We start from the raw sequence: 17362 nt of genomic DNA, 5'->3' as shown, positions 1-17362 counted from the left end.
AAGAAACACTAAATAAACGACTTCTTGTCCTTTTAATTAATCGACTCTGTGTGGTGTTTTCTTATTTTGGGGAGTATGGGGTGCTGTTCATGGTATCATCGTCTGTACAAATGTTGATCCTCAGATGTGGGTCAATGTCACCGAACAGTTTTCATCAGCTTCAAAACATTCACAGAGACGATTTTGTCACTTTTAGCTTCGTCTAATAAGGACCTGCTGCAGAGGAGGTCATCCCCCTGCGCACTTACACTCATGTGTTTCGTACTTACGCACACAGGTGTCTCATTCCTCATCGGCCTTTGAGAAGAGACCCTCCCTCTGCACGATGGCGTTATATAAGCCTGGCCTGGTTTGTGCCGGGGTCACTGTGTCAGAGGGCTGTTATTTTTAGACAAATGTGACCCCCGAAACACACTAAGAGACACCAAGAGGGCGGGCGTAAAGAATAGAGTCGTGGGGAGTGATGGGAATAATACAGATGAAAAACAAAGAAACCCCAAGATGAAAAACCTGAGAGAGAACCTGCTCTCCAAAAACAGCAGAAGAAAAGGAAGGAAGAGGGACAAATAGCAACGTCCTAACAGAGGACGGAAGGAAAAAGGAAACAATGTAAAGGAGATATATATATATATATGTATGTATACACGAGGAGGAGGAGGAGGGCTGTCCAAACACAGTGTACAGAAACACAGGGACATGACATGTAGTCGTGCAGCCTTTCACTTCACACCACTGTGGTCATTCCAGCAGCTTTCTGTCAATACATTATCATCACCACAACAAGAGGGACACCCGAGCCACATGTAAATGATCTATTTTGAGTCGATCGAGATCAGGAGGTGATTTTACACTTTCAGCGTTTTGAGAGTCTAGAGGGTGAATCTTCATTTAATGTCGCCCAAATGTTAATTTTGCATTAATTTAGATGGTAACTATAATTTTAAACCTTTCCGTGTCATCCTTAAATACAGCGTAGTCTTCTTTTTAAAATCTCCTTTATTGTAGTATCCTGTATTACACATAATACGTGTATTTGATGGTGAAAATAACAACAAAACCTAACTTAAAAGGTGATTTTTCTTGATGGATGGAATCCTGTAATAGGTCATTTAAATTAACCAAGATGACAAAATGAAAGGCCACGTTCATAGGCGCTCTATTAAAATGTAGACCTATCTTTACTAATGATAATTATCAACGCCTTAATGAGCATTAAAATTATATGGAGTTTTGTAAAATGTAATGTGGATTAAATGCAATTGAATATTAAACAAAAAAACAACTGACCTCGAAAGCACAATCAGAATAGAAAATTCCCTCTGGTCTAACTTCTCACATCTCATGTTGGTGTAGATAGTAGGAGGCAAGAGGACTTCGGTCACCTATGGACAAAAAAACCCAAAAAACTGTTAAGATCACACAGCATTCAAAGGTCAAGGACAAACGATAAACATCATTACAGATGACAAGTTAAACTGCTTAAACTTAAAAAGGTCCATCGTCGTGTGCTCTCTCTCACCTGTCTGTGATTTGGCTGCGATCTCCAAAACCATGGATGATAGAATTGTGTTTAAGGACACATTGCAGTGTGTTGATTTAATTCTTGGCCTTCCATCACTCACCTGGCTGTTCTATCCATTAAATCACATTCATCACATGAGAAAAAATATCATATAATTATCTCAAATGTGTTGATGCAATATCGTACAAAGAGAAATTCACTCGTTTCAATGATTGCCAACTATTGCAGGTTTGAGCTGAATATAAATCATCTAAAAAGAAGCCAACTTCATTTTTGTTGAGACACAAATGAGTCTCACATGTGAGAGTTTCCTGTTTGATTTGTGCTCGTCTGGACTGAATTTAGTTGTCCACATCGTCTCCATGGGTCGTGTCCTCTAAAGTGTTGCACGCAATGTGACGAGAGTCTGTCTACAGCGCTGTTTTCCAAATATGCAGCCTGATGCCACTTTCATGGATTAATTGCTTTACATAACATGTTCTCCTGAGGCATCTGGTTGTTGTCTTCCTGTCCTACAGAGGGCAGTAGACCACATTAAAACCATCAAAATGGGGACATTAGAAAATAAAAGTCTGACTGAATGACCTCTGAGTGACACACAGTCTTTGGCATGACCCTGAATGGCAAACTACTACAAATTAAAAGGAAGTAAATTATGATTTCTTCACCACGTCATTGCTGTAGTAGCTGTAAACAGCTTCTTCCTGTCAGGCAAACCTGATAATATTAAAACATTATAGCATATGAAGAATCCATAAAAACCAACAAAAGCACGAGCCGTATTGTACTGTACTCCTTTTTATTTATCTGGCAAAATAATAAAAAGGGGAGCATTTGGAAAGAGTCAAATTGAACAGTCAGGAAATACAAAAATATAGATAAAATAATCCTAACAGTTGTTTTGATTTAATTCCTCTTTCTCTCTCCAAATGACAAAAAAAAAACTATATTTCTTTGGATCAACATGTAATAATAAGGACTGCACTATGCTTTTGAGACATCTTTTACACAGGATGCACATATCCATGTTCAGCCCCATCATGCAACCTCCTGCTGCCCTTCAGTTCAGAATACAATATTGTCCTTTTATCAGGTGGTACATCAAACCCCACTCCACTCATGATTATTTCTAATAGATACCTGAATGTTGTTCCCTAATGCATACAGATGGGCCTACCCCCCCCTCCCACCTCCCAAACAAACCCTCCAGTCTGTTTCTGGTGAAATAGATCACAGCGATACCTACTCACGGTGTGTCGGAAAGCCTAAAGACTCACAGCTTGATGGAGGATGTTGCTGTTCATGCTTGTGGTTGGACTTTTTGCCTTGAGTCCAAACTATGACGCAAAGTGCTGACAGCACTAGGTTGCTACTCCCTTCTCTAATCCTGCTCAACTAACCCACGTTTTGACGGAGGCACTAGGTGATTGGGTAGTGTGGGCGGCAGCTCGTGACCCTCCAGCTTGACCTTGATGAGGTGGTTGGCGAGGGCAAACTCCTCGTCATCAAGGAGGCCGTCTTTATCCACATCAGCCAGCTTCCAGATCTTTCCTAGCACAGAGTTTGGCAGCTTAGATTTCAGCATCTCCTTCTTGGCAGCACCACCACTCACTTTGTTGTCGATGGGAGAGAGGGTGTAGAAGATCTCATCGTATGTAGGCTTGTCGCGAGCCACTACCCACTCCAGCTCATCGATGCCTTCACCGGCACCTTCTCCGTAGCCATGACCAAAGGGACCACTCATGGTTCCTTCAAAGGCTCCGCCCTTGACAGTCTGGCTGGGCATGGCAGCCTCTTCCTGGCGCACCAGGGCCATGAGACGGGCGATGTCATTGGCGAGCATGTCCTCCACTGCCTCCAGCAGCTTAGGCTTCAACACGGCAAACTTGGAGAAATCTTGGGCATTCAGCAGCTCCTAAAGAGAAAAAAAACAGGAATTAGTGATAGAAATAGATCAGTCTTCAACAGCTACCAATGGGAGTAGCATTGAAGAAGCAGGATTTCCTGACAAACCAGGGAAAACAAAAAAAACCCTCCTGGCCCGTCCTGGAGGGCAAGAACAGGAAAGAAGGGAAGAGATGTGAAGAGAGTAAAAGTTGGAAGGTCATTCAACTCTGAACTAAGCACTCCATTATCTGGATTTATCCTCATCTCACCTGCATCTTGCTCAGCTTGGGGAAGTCTCCGGGTGAGATCTGGTGCTCCTTCTCAATCTTAAGGTAAATCTCTCCCAGGTTTGCGATCAACTCCTTTTTCTTGGAGTCCTTCCCAAACACACTGGGCATCTCTTTTTTCAGGGAGCTGATAATATAGGCTTGCACCTACAAACAAGAGAACGCAGGAGACATTTTTAACTTCAGACAAAATATTCACAGCAGATTCATTTGTCTTAAAACATGTCTAGAGGCTATTTCTTGAGACAGGGAGTCATTTGGTATAAATGGACAAGCACAAACAGAAAATAATGCCCTTTTCTCTTTTTGTAAATGTTACTTTATATATCCAACTGCTCTGATCATCAAAAAGTCTGGTGCTCACTTCTGCCAGAGGTTAGTTACTTCTACTACTTAACTTCCTCTTATGAGGAAGAAGGACAGGTGGGGGTAGTGACAACGAAAAGTGAAAATAAACAAACAGCGCAACAGTACATCAGTTCAGACCTGGCAATAAAATATGTCCGGATGTTTCTCCTGCAACTAATTGTGGTTGAATGTCACATCACTGCTCTATACACAAATGCAAGTAGGGCTGAATAGTTAAAAAAATTGAGACAAATAGCAAAATGTTATGCTCCTTCTTTAATTTTGACTGTTCTGTACTCTATTCAAATTAAAAAAAAAGTAACCCAAATGTACACCATTGCTGTTCTTTGTTAAACTGAAGCAGCTGATAGGAGGTCTTTTTTTTAATGGTCCCTGTAGATGCATTTGCGTTCACACATGTAAAAGAAAGAAGTCACATGAATTCTACAACCAAATCCAGATGTGGTGTAACTGGGTCAGATCACACACAGGGTCACACTGTGGACACACTTGGGTGTGATCTCACTTCACACCTGAACTCAGAGCTATGGGTTATCATATAGCATCACTCAGGACAGACGTTAACACCCAGGTCTATTTTTAGAAATGTGGTGAATATATCAAACTTGTGCAATTGTGAGCATGTTAGCCTGTTGGTGTTAGCCTTTAGCTCAAAGCAATGGTGTGTGCCTTAAAGAGCCACAAACATGCATGCCTGAGACTCATTAATACTGACCTTGGCGAGGCGTGCACGTTTGATGAGGTCATTGAGTTTACGTAGTGCTGCGTTACGTGGCAATGACTGGATATCCAAGAACAGGTCTTGCTCCTCCGCCTCAAACAACTTCCTGTTGTCTGGGACCAACAGGGGCTGTGCCCAAAATGAGCCAATGTACACCCGCACAACCTAGAAACAAGTTTGAACAAGTTAATCTCCGATAATCTTCACTGTCATTGTGGTTATACTTGAGAGAGGTATTTCTTACAAGTTACATACAAATCTGAGTAAAATGTGCAAAAAATAAACACACAGGATACACAGAAATGTAAGACAGTTCTGTGAGAATGAAAGCGAAGCAAAAACAAAACATTAAAACATGAATATTGTGTTTTCCTCATGCAGAAAGACAAAAGACAATGCACTCTCAACGTCAATGAATAATTGTCTCTGATCCAAAGGTTTCTCTGGGATTGGTTTATGAATATGGCCCTGAATCAAACATTAACAAGAGTCCGGGGGGGGGGGGGATCACGAGACAAGAAAAGTCAGATGAAATCATGGAGAACAGACACTGGATTTGAGACTTGAGACTGCGTTTCACTTTCGTTACATTCACACAAGACGTTTTTGTCTGCTGAGCTTTTTTTGTCGTGTCATGCTGAGTACATTAGCTGTAATTCTAGTCTTTGGGAACAAAATAGTGTCCTCGGATTTCTGTGCAGACCTGCTGAGGATGGCCACACCTATTATGTAATAATAAACAATAATGTGATGCAGGTTTTGTCAATTTAAGTTAATATATGCATTACAGAAAAAGCACAAGTGTGAAAGATAAATATTGTTTTACCTCAGGTGTGTTGATGATTTTGCCCAGAGACCACATCAGTGCTCCATAGACCCTCATGAGCTGCTGAGTGCTGATCTGGTCTGCCTTGTTCAGTACGACGCGCATTTTGTCCTCGTGGTTCTTCAGGGCGCGGATCACCTCAGAGAACTCGTCAGATATGTCCAGCTTGTGGGCGTCGAACAGGAGGATGATGCGATCCACGCGCTCGGCAAACCACTCCAGCACCGCAGCAAAGTCGTAACCTGGAAAGAGAAAAAAGTCAGAATGAAAAATCGGATGACTTTGAATTGATGTGTTTACAGCCGATTCAAAAATATTCCCCATGGTTTTAAATAATAGCTTTAGGCTGTTGACACTTTTGAACATTCTCAACACTGAGGTAGCAGCAGTGGGAGGCTCCTCTGGCTAATCATTTTTTCAAAAATATCTTATTTCTATACCTGAAAGGAGCAGGAATAACACAGTGGCAGACAAAATAACATCATTCCAATGTCCCCTGTTCCAGTGAATGTACACTCAAAATGTTCTCTGTGTTCATTTGTTATCTTCATACATTTTGTAAATCGATACTAGATCCACATAACAAATTTCACTTTGCCCCTTTCCCCTGAAATAAATATAAATAGATAAATATTAAGGTACCTTGAGTAATGCTCTCAATCTTGTACCCGTGCAAAATCTTTTCAAAACTGAAAGCATCCGACACATTTTCTGATATGCTCATAAATAATCTGTATATGACGTTTGACTTCACAAAGAGCACTACATTCATATTCCAAGTCAAGTTGTTCCAATAATGTTTAGATAAGGGCTTGGTTACTAAATAACTAGCTTTACTGAGAGAGCAGGAGGGAGGCATGTGGAGGTAAAGAACATTTGAAACTTAATTCTTTGGACAAAACTGAATTGTAGAACTGTGGCATCCGTTTGTTTTCGGGAATGAAATTACCTCTATCAAGGACAGTGTTCTTTAATAAGCTGACCAGGCAATTGAGTCAACCAGTATGTGACTGACTGGTATTAGAAACACAATGTTCTGCCTACGCAATCTGGGTTTACTCAAATTTCTTAAAGTGGGACTTTTCCTGAGCTGCCATTTGCCTTGAGGAACTGTACAGGCACGGAGGAAGAACAGAATCATGGTTTTGATTAGAGTCTGTGTGTCATCTGATCACAGAAGAATGCAGTTACCCTAAAAGCTCATCTCAGCTGCTGCACAACAATCACTGCCGATGCATTCTATGTATCTGAACAGGGATACAGTCAATATGTAGAGAGATAAAAAATAGAAGACAGAAGGAAAGAGAAACAGTGAAGGCAAGAGAAAGAGAAAGTCGGGGATAAGTAAAAGAAAAAGTAAGAGTCATGTAATAAGAGATGGTGTGTATAGAAGTTGTAGCTGTGCCCATGAAGTTTACATGGAGAGGGGATTAGAGTATTAATAGTGTTTTAGAGAATATTGAGATCCTTTTGGAACTCAGCTGCACACATTCTCTCTTAAATCTATTTTTAATCTCACAGACTAAAGAATCAGACTCAAAGACAGCTGCTCAGCTTAGACTTACTTAAAGCAAATAGCATTAACAACTGTCTCTAACCAAAGACATTGTGCAATACACACAGGCACTTGAGAGACATTTTGACAGAAATATATGGGTGGCTATGACGTGCATGAGAATTCAGTCCTAACAACTGAAATTTAATAAACCACACAAGGATATTTTAACATGTGTTAATGAGTGAGCTTTAAATGTGCTTTTAGTCGTTTAGATCAAGGCGGTTACAATTTGGTGCCACCTGTCAGTGAGCGGTGTGACTTTTTGACTAAAAAATGACCCAACACACGTTTTTTGAACTCAAGAAATATTGCACAGATAATGTGTAGAGCTCAAATATCAACAAACATGTCAAACTTGTTAATAACTATAATGATCCATGCTTTAGTTTTGGTACAGACTCGTGCTCTCAGAGCAACTTCTTGTTGATTTAGTGACGTGAATACAAAGTTGGTCTGGCCGCTTTCCCTTGTTTCCAGTAAGTGAAGATAAACAAAGCTGACTGTGACCTGTGACGTCATATTTAGTACAAAAAAATTGATGTTTTTTTTAACTTCACATAATTTGTCGAGCTATTTGTCTAGCTCTTTAAACAAATACCACAGAGATTCAACTTGGCTTCTTTTTTTATGCCTTATTTGCTAAAAGGCCTTTAACATGTAAAGACCCTGGCCACTTCTCTAAAGTAAATGCTGACCTAATCAAAACCAAATCCATAATCACAAGGTTATGCAATAAAAGTGCTCAGTGTCAGTGAAAACTGTCTGTCAGTGGAACTGTACTATTAATGTTAGTTGCTTTTTTCTGTCAAATCTGTTTTAAACCTTGGGTTAAATGCTGATCCGAGCGCTGTCCCTGACCGATGCTATTCTGTTCCCAGCTCTCGGCAAAAATGACACGAATGTTTGTCTATGATATTTAACAAGTCACATGATCTCATTCGGAGATTACAGAACTGAGGGAAAGTGTTGGATATATCAGCGTAGCTTCCTGTACACATGGACACGCACATATCCCCGCCACACCTCAGCTGCGGCAGCACTACCCATTCATTCTTGTTTATATATGACACAGTGAGTACAGTATGTGTGTGTAGTTGGTACAGTATTGTATCCGTGTTTATACAGCAACAGACCAGAGGATAATGTGTGTGTGAGAGAGTGTGTAACCACGAGAAAAGGAATAAATGTGGGTAGGAACATCTACGTCTATGTGTATATCATTTCATCTGACCCTTCTGTCTTTAAAAGAGGTCACCTCAACATTTTTCCCCATTCTCACACTCCCACACAAAAACTTCCCTTTGGTTTCTCAATCAAATGCAATCATAAATGCAAAAAATAAGCATGTCCAAAGACTTCTTCTTTAGAAACCCATTTAAATTAATAATCAATTACAAGAAGATGAATGTCACTGAATATCTACTTCCTTGTGTTTTTCTTTTGCTGTGACTTGTGAGAAATCACACAAAAAAAATGTATGTGTGTCAGCCTTCTGTGAATTATTAGCAGTAGTGACAGCGGGGGGTGTCTTGGGAAACTATGCTTTACTCCATTTCCGTTCCCGGAAGTACAAAAAAATGCAACTGCTTGTATCTGCGCTTCCTCTAAAAATGACTGAAATCAAGTGGAAAAAGCAGAAGCTATGTTGGGACGCACTGTTATCTTCTGCTCTTGTTCTGTAAGATCATCAAAAGTCAAAGGAAAAATGTGTATGTGGCAATTCTGAGATGACCCTACGGGTCCCAGCATTGTTGGAGCATGTGAAGAAACAGATAAAAATATGATTTGATATATTATTTTCACAGAGCACAAGGAAATGACTTGGATGCAAGTGATGGGTGATAAATGATAGATCATAGAGCAGAGGGGACAGAACATGACATAAAGCAGCTTCACAGAAAAAGTTTTTACAGGCACTGGTGTTCATTTGACCTTGTTGACGTATAAACTTAGCAGCAGGCTAATCAGAAAGCAGCGAAAAGGATAAACAAAAAAGAGGGAAGGAAGTGAAAGGGGCGGAAACCTAGAAAACCACAGGTACAGGAAATTAACATCATATTGCTTTTGCACCCTATCTGCAACTGTCAACCTCCGTTAATTTACAGGACCTGTTAGGTTGGGCTTTGACCTCAGGGCCTTCACAGGTAAATATAGGTTTGACATAAGCGAGACTGGTGTTGACGAGTAGAGCACATTCCAAGCACACCATATCACCATAGAGAGAAGTGAGAGAGTATGCAGTTTGTTAAAGCATGTTTCCTTTATGCATAAGAACGTGCAGCTTCCTGTTGGTCTATTTTATGTGTGTGTCTGATTACATTATTTCACAGTTTCTGAGATGAGAGGACGTGGCTATAGTGATGCAGCAGTACAAATAGAAAGTAAGCAAGTGACAAATGTCATGTGTGAGTGTGTCTTTGTGTATGTATGCGTGAAGCAAACCTCTGCTTATCCTTTGTTTCTCCCCAGACAGGATTCCAGGAGTATCAATGATACTGATGCTCTCTAGGACGGGGTTTGGCATTTGAGCACACATGAACCTGTCAAGAAAAAAACAGGAGATGAGCATGGGGACAGTATAGTGCACAGAGCAATAAATTGAAGTCTTGAGAGAGAGGCTGGAAAAACCAGTTGGTTGAGAGTATTTATACTAATAACAATATGAAAGCTCCCCATGTGTGATATTTAATGAATTTGATCACCAATTGTTTTTAAATGTTCTTAAATGTTAAGATTTCAGGTTTTCAAATGAGTTGAATCTCTTGGACTTTGATTGGACACATAAAATTGAACTGATGACATCATCTTGGCTTTAAAATGTCCTTAAAATGTGGGGAAACCTTTTCACTTTTGTAAACACATTTTATATAACATTCTTAAAACAACAAATCGATTAATTGAGAAAATAATCAACAGTTTCATCTGTGATTAAAAGTATTTAGTTGCTGCCCAACATAAATGTGATGAATGATGAAGTCTGTTTATTTTGTAATTAACATTTTAAGGCCACCATTGACATAGTAATGTTTGGGGAAACACTGGAACAATACTTTGAAGTTTTTAAATTGTAGGCCTGGGTCATTACCAATACAAAATAATACACAATACAGTGTAGTTAGTTTAAACTTTAAAGAGGAGTTCCACGCTGCAACAGAAATGAAGCCAAGACACAGCTATGCACACAAACACAGGCAGATTAAACACACTATAAGGCAGAAAAAGAAACAATAGTGGTTTTGCATAAACCCACAGTGTCCCACTCTGGACAAAGAAGGGAATTGTTTAGAGGCCACAGCCTGAGGCTGAGAGTACTACTGCTCTGCTGCCTTTTGAGTCAATCTGAACCAATACTCATAACATGAGCTCAGAGGCACAAGGTCATAAGACTGAGAAAATCATGCTTTTACATTCCTCTTACAACCGCACTACAGCTAGACACATCACAGACCTTTAACAGAGGTCTCATCCTGCACGCAGAGGGGAAAATGGAACATTCGGAGGACAATGAACAAGTAAAAAATAAGATCACTATTTCTTGCATGGGGATCCTATGGATGATATTATATTACAATAATAGTGTAAAAGGGACATCCAAAGATAACAAACATGCAGTGTTTCCCTTTCATAGTTGATGGTCGCGATATCCAGTTGGAATTTTTTCCATTTAACTATCCATCTCAACATTTTCCACACAGTGGGGGGGGGGGGGGATGCTCCAGTGAATTTGAGCTGGAATTCTTAGAATCAGAGCAGGACACTACCAGGCACAAGGGCCCCAAGAGCTAAGAGCTCTGTTTCATTACGTCTTTGAACAGGAGAAACCAACGCTCTCGGGTAGGGTATGAACCTGGTTTGATTTTTTAACATTCCGAGACCTGTACAGTGGTACTGGAAGTCTGGTTCTAGCTTTTAACAGAAGGTCTTCCTCTTCTGCCCCACTTTCTAATCTGGAAACCCCCCACATCATAACCTCTGCTTCCTACAGATAAGAAGAAACAGGGTGGCTGTCAGTAACACTTGGCTATGGATGGCCACTGGGATGTTACACTAGTGTCAGTTTTCCCACATCTGCTTCCTCTTTGTGTATTTGTGAGTAACTTGTGTACAATATGGACATCAAGACATACCTTTGAGTATATTTGTTTGTTGAGTGCCCTGCAGAGCCATGCATATGTCAGTCCCATTCTAAGCAAAACGCATAGTCAGTGTCCTGGAATAACATGCCATGAGCGGGACAGGACGGAGTAGGGCAACATGGGCTGGGGTGCGGAACTTCAACTTTGCTGACTCTGGTATAACTGCTAATGGCTTACAGAGAGCACAGGCACACTGAGGGCCTCTGCCTTCAGCTCAGTGACATTTTAACTAAAAGGGAACAAGAGCTTAAGAATGTGCAGGTTTAGAGGTGGAAGGGGAGTATCAAGTTACTTGTACGGAAACACTTGGTCCCAAAATCAATGTACAAACAGAGGGAGTCAACCCTAAAAACCTCAACACAAAATACAAATAATTGACAGTATAGCCATTAGCTGGTGTACTGAACTTTTTAGGTTTGTAAAAGAGCAAACAGTCAGTGTGAGAATCCCCTGACTGATTTCTGTTTACTATCAGCCTAAATGACTGGTTGCAGTGAGGGTAAAGTCAGTAAGTCCTATCTGAGTCTGGTAGTTAAGGACTAATCTGCAAGTTCAATGACTATGATTTAAGAAATGCACTGCGGAGCTGCCCTATCCCATTACCTCCAACTCAAAGTACCGTAGTCAGTACTCAACCGGACCATCTTCGTGTCCCCTTTCTGCATGTATGAGGAAAAACTTAGATTAATAGATCAATCCAATTAATTTTGGCCTTGTGAGTGGAATAATGGCCTGATCTAGGCAACAAGCTCCCAATTCCAAATGTCTGCTTGGACTTGGTACATGACAAAACATTTATAAACTGTAGGCCTGCTCTATGCTCCATACATGCCATTACAACTGATTAGCTACCCACTGACTCAGAGCTTTTTCAAACAGATCATATACCTCTGACCATCATAAACATACATCCTGTTACATATAATCATGTGAGCTTTCCCAGAGTCAGTGTAGGGCCACTCGAGCCTGAATATGCCTCTGAGACAGAGATACAGACTAATATCAAAGGGCACCGCATTACATGATCATATGCCTGTGTTCACCAGACGAGTTGGGCTATGATGGACAATAGCCTTTGTTTATACACAATCTTATCTGTTTTCCCCTCAAGTCTCTAATAAACTCCAGAGCAGTGAATTGTGGCTTGTGTCTAACACGCCCAAACACACGCACACACTCACTATTAAACTGTCATCTGGAATGTATTACTTCACTTCACGTTTGGCAAACGTTCGCACTCATGTGCGATAAGGCAAAACACTGTGCATAATTGAGAGAAAGGATTTCAATGGATAATAGGAAATGGAATTTATCAGGGGAAACAGCAACTTGGGTGTGAGTACTAGTGCATCACATGCTAACCTGAAGCTAAATGGAGTAAGAAAATGACAAACCCACAGTTTAGTAACTAGTTTGTGTGTTAATCGTCCACCTACTCAACCACAGTGGCTACCGGAAAGAGAAGGGTATATACCCATCATTTCCTCTGACGGAAGTGACAGCTTCCCTTGGTTGGAAGTGACAGAACGTCATCGCAGCTCCACACAAGCACACATAATTGAATGAAGATGTTTTCAATACTTCATGGATTCTTTCATATCTTTCTCCCTGTTCATTTCACTTCCCAATGTTTTATGTCATTTATGATTCATTGTCATTGACATCAGGCATTAATAGATAAATGAGTTGCCATATGGGAAATTATACTGACTCTGACTTTGTCATCAGAGTGAATAAGCCACTTGTCATCCTGAGTAATTCACAGAACATTTCATCCCAGGAACTCACTGGACAAGTGGGTCAAACCCCAATGAACTAAATATTTTAGAATTATAGTCTCACTTTCATGACGCACGTGCTGACTCAGTGTAACACATACTACAAGAAGATACGCCGTCATTCCAAATCCTTGAACTCCTCAAGATAAAATGTCGCAAGACTCACTCACAGGTACAGGTACTGAGTGAAATAAAGGCAGTGGCTTGTCGGCTTCCACTGATGTGGTAACGCCTAATATATGGCACAAAAGTCAGAGTACAGGGCAAAGTCCGCTTACTGCCTAGCAACATCAATCACAACTTTTGCTGTGTCCTAGAATACTTGCTGAAACGTCAGCATAAAACAATATCTGTCACGTGTGGCAGGTGGTTTTCAGTGTAAGAGGTGCATGGTGAAGGACATGTTAACTGTCAGAATTTAGGCTCAGTAATAAAGTGAAAGTGACTTGTGTAAAAGGTGCTGGCAAACACCTTCCAGTCTTTCCCTTTTGCATATACAAAGACTGGATCTTCCACATTATTGTTGACACTGGCTCAACACCTGTATTCTGTAAGGACGATCAAAGAGGGACAACCTTTGCAGGGAAGATTATGCAACAGGGTACACTGATTACTATCTTGAAATACAGGGTACATGCAAGGACTTGTGAGGGGGCATTTAAGCCACAGCTGGGCTGCTGTTATGACACGTGAGTAAACACACAGGGAAGCATGACATTGGCATTTACTTTTCAGTACTAAGTACTAATAAATAACCTCGAGGCTCATACAAACCAATCTCTAGAATCCTAGTGTGTTAAGTGGCCTAGGTAGCTTGGCAGTGGATTTACCTGTTGAGGAACGCGTTGCCAAAGGCGTTGAGTTTGCGGAAGGGCTTCTTGGGGTCGACAACCAGAGCATTACCCGGTATCACCCCATCTTGATCCCCGTGCATTACCGCGATGAAAGAGTCTGTGGTGGGCTCCGGGCCAATTCGCATTCCGGGGAAGTCCTGCTCCATAAGGTGCCGGATGAAGGTCGTCTTCCCGGTGGAGTACTGACCCACGAGGAGGACCATGGGCTTGTTGTCGAAGTCGGCATCCTCGAGTGCAGGGGAGTGGAAGTCGTGGAATCGATACGTGTCCTCCAAGGGGAATAGCTTGGTCCGATAGAGCCGTCGCAGCCCCTCTGACACGTTCTGGAACAGCTCGGGGTCCTTTTTTAAGTTTTTCCTGAACATGGTTACTGTTTCTACTAAGTTGAGACCGCCGTGTCAGTCTCCCCTCGATTAATTATCTGGTTTAGTGGTGTGTGTCGGTCCTTCACACCGTCAAGAGACTAGCTGCCTGCTGGAATGAAGCAACGACTGGGCGAGGTCTTGGAAGTTTTTTGTCCCCACCCCTCCTCTTTGCTAGCTAGTAGCCACACACTCAGTCATTCGCGGAGGACTCCCTCTGCAGCTGACGTTGGCTCCCCGGACACAGCGGCCACACCCCGGCACGAATATCTAGCTCGAGGTGGGGATATATAACCCGAAGCTAAACGAGTGACGCCGAAGTAACGTAACAACTCCTGCTGACGGTTGGCTAGCCGGCCGACTGTCAGTGGAAGCACTCCACGGAAGAATGCTGACGGGCACGCGCGCACCGGAAGTGGGACATTTCACAATAAAAGCCTCAAAGATTAACCTTCAAAGATCCAGTGCGTAGAATTGGCCTTTTATATGTACTTTAAGACATACTTGCTTCACATAAACTGTCATCTTGCGCCACTATGTTTTTACATCTTGCTATAACAGATAAACAAGATAGCATGGGTTTTGTATTTTGAACCTCAGACTTACTACACGTAACACAGAACGATATTCTTTCAGATGGAGGCTGCATGCTTGGTAAAGAAAGGGGTGAGTGGAAGATTCCTCTGCTTGTTTCCAACATAAACTGCATATAAAGTCTTTTAGATTGTTTAGATTGAACGGTGAACCCCAATATGTAAAATGGAAGTAGCAATTAACCACCAGGGGGCGACTGCTAGTTACAAACTGTTTAAATGGAAGTTTATGGGACAGTGGGTCCACTTCTCACTTTCCTGAGGATTTAATGGTCTCAATTGTAAGTTTCATGTCTTCTTCAATTACACATGATGTCAGTTTTGTAAATTATGTTAAACACCTAGAGGGAATATTAGGTTAAAGCACCACACCTGTGTCATGGCAACAGTCAAATCTCAAGGCTTCAAAACTGGAAGATCCATTGTAATATAGAGTCTATGTTTTCTCACACACACACACACACACACACACACACACACACACACACACACACACACACACACACACACACACACACACACACACACACACACACACACTTCATTTAATTGACTAATTGTACTGCCTATGAAACCGATTGCCTTAAAAAAGTCACTTGTGGAGTTTGTTGAATCCCCAGTTTAATTGAACTAATTTTGTCAATGTGGGTACAAAACAAAGTGCCCTATTAATTATCCTTAAATTGTTCAAATGCATCAAGATGAAGGAAGAAACTAAATTGCTATCATCATTTCTATTTGTTTCTTTTTTTATGACCTTAATTTTACCTTTTTTGTTTACCATTATCAAAAATGTTGCTTTCATTCCCACATGGTGGTTGATGTCATTTGTTTTATCTTGCCAAAGATGCAGTGTATAAGTCAAACTGGGTGACATTATTCATATATTCTGTTTGGGTGTATCACACTTGAACAGTCATTGGTGGAAACATTGCCTTTATTGTCACCCGATGTTGCACAGTTCAAAAAGAAAACAGAAAATGAAAGCGCTATGTGATTGACAGGATTAGCTTTATTTCATTACAAAGAGCAACATGCACGGAAATAACCTTGAAAGTGAAAGTAAATGGGGAAAAAAACAACCAAGTGGCAGAACTATAAGTACAGTAGAGTCCCAGCAGTATTTTGATGAGAAATGGTGTCCCTCCAGACATAACAGCAGCTCCACTGGAAGCCAGAGTTTTTTCCATATGGAGATGCTGTTACAGCTGGTTAGACCCACAGAAACAACATAGCTGACAACACTCCTGTAATTGTGGGATTCATTTTAACATAAGATTGCTTGTACTGTTTTCTACTGACACCTGAAGACACAGAGATGAAAGTTACTTGAAGTTCTTGGGAATAATTTGAGATGTTTTAATGTGATTAAAAGCATAGGTATTGAGCATATATTGTGTAAGATGTTCAACTCCCCAGCACAGGCTAGAATCATAGGATTCTTTTTTTTTTTTTACTATACTATCATATCCCAACAAAGTCTTTTAGAAGCTACATATGTCTTAAAGGTTTCACACATTTGAAATAATGCTGCCCTCTTTTGGTCAGGCATTGCTGACCCCACAAATTCAAATCATTTTACAACAGCTTGTATACCCAAGTCCTCATGTGATCATAAAAACCGTCACCTAATAAAGAGTTGGTTAAGTATCATTCAGCACAGCCTCGTGCCTCTTGATCTTAGTTTTTACTGCTTCTAAGGTTACATGTTGCCATTATGACTCCAATAAAATCAGGGTCATTCACTCAGTTAAAATGTGCTAGGAGTCAAGACCATCAAAATTAATCTTTTACAGATCGGTATTGATATGGCTTTGAGGACAAACAGTAAACAGGAGCATGCATCATTTCCTTGTGCATGCCTCATATCGTCCGAGAGTCTCTTAACTTATCCTGAGTGAACTTTGACACTTACCTCTCTCCTTCTGTAAAACAGAAAAAAACAGAGCCATAAAGCAGTTTAAGGTTAGACCTTCATCCCCTAAAGTGTCCTTTGACTTTACCCCTTGTTTAACCAGATGATTATATGGAGTGCATTTAGAGACCGCGTCTTCTTATCATCAGATTAAAATTCATGTTTTTTGCCTTTTTTAATTGAAAAAGACACAATTCTTGTGCTCGTCATTTTGCAACACCTGTTATGGGTTTTATCCTGAAATGACAGGTGCAATAAATTTTTGACCTTGTCTCGTATGTAACTGAAGCAAAACGTTAACATTCACAGTTGTGGACTATCATTTGTTTTGAATGATGACGTGTCTGGTAAATAATAACCCAATCAGGAGGAGGCATTTGGAGGAAAATCAACGTTTCTGTTTTGTTTTTCTGTTCATATGTCAGGTAATTTCAATGTGTTTTGAATGGATGATGCATGACTGTGGAGTTTAACTAATTAAAAACAGGATTAAACTATACAAAATACAAATGATTATGTACAAGTGTATAGACTGTCCCAATCTCAATGATTCA

At 40.7% G+C, this 17362-nt stretch overlaps 1 protein-coding gene across 1 annotated transcript; it reads right to left on the bottom strand.

Moving 5' to 3' along the window:
• Positions 1-2353: 2353 nt before the first annotated feature.
• Positions 2354-14642, bottom strand: ehd1a (EH-domain containing 1a). Its single transcript, XM_083890680.1, has 6 exons — positions 13915-14642; positions 9613-9710; positions 5613-5854; positions 4781-4951; positions 3679-3843; positions 2354-3437 (listed from the first exon to the last, which is right to left on the bottom strand). The coding sequence occupies exons 1-6, from the start codon at positions 14301-14303 to the stop codon at positions 2904-2906; spliced, it is 1599 nt and encodes a 532-aa protein (XP_083746806.1). The 5' UTR covers positions 14304-14642; the 3' UTR covers positions 2354-2903.
• Between the last annotated feature and the right edge of the window lie 2720 nt (positions 14643-17362).

The sequence above is a fragment of the Microchirus variegatus genome (assembly GCF_963457635.1).
Source record: "Microchirus variegatus genome assembly, chromosome: 6".
In the NCBI taxonomy this organism is placed as follows: domain Eukaryota; kingdom Metazoa; phylum Chordata; class Actinopteri; order Pleuronectiformes; family Soleidae; genus Microchirus; species Microchirus variegatus.
Note: the sequence above shows the minus strand (reverse complement) of the source record. Positions and strands in the feature narration are given on the sequence as shown.

Bases quoted from the DNA above. Each gene is read 5' to 3' on its own strand.
- ehd1a (XM_083890680.1), bottom strand. From the start codon at position 14,303: ATGTTCAGGAAAAACTTAAAAAAGGACCCCGAGCTGTTCCAGAACGTG. The intron at 5,855-9,612 runs GTTTGCTTCACG...TTCTCTTTCCAG, and splicing joins GAAACAAAGGATAAGCAGAG to GTTACGACTTTGCTGCGGTG. The intron at 3,844-4,780 runs GTCAGTATTAAT...TCTTGTTTGTAG, and splicing joins AACGTGCACGCCTCGCCAAG to GTGCAAGCCTATATTATCAG.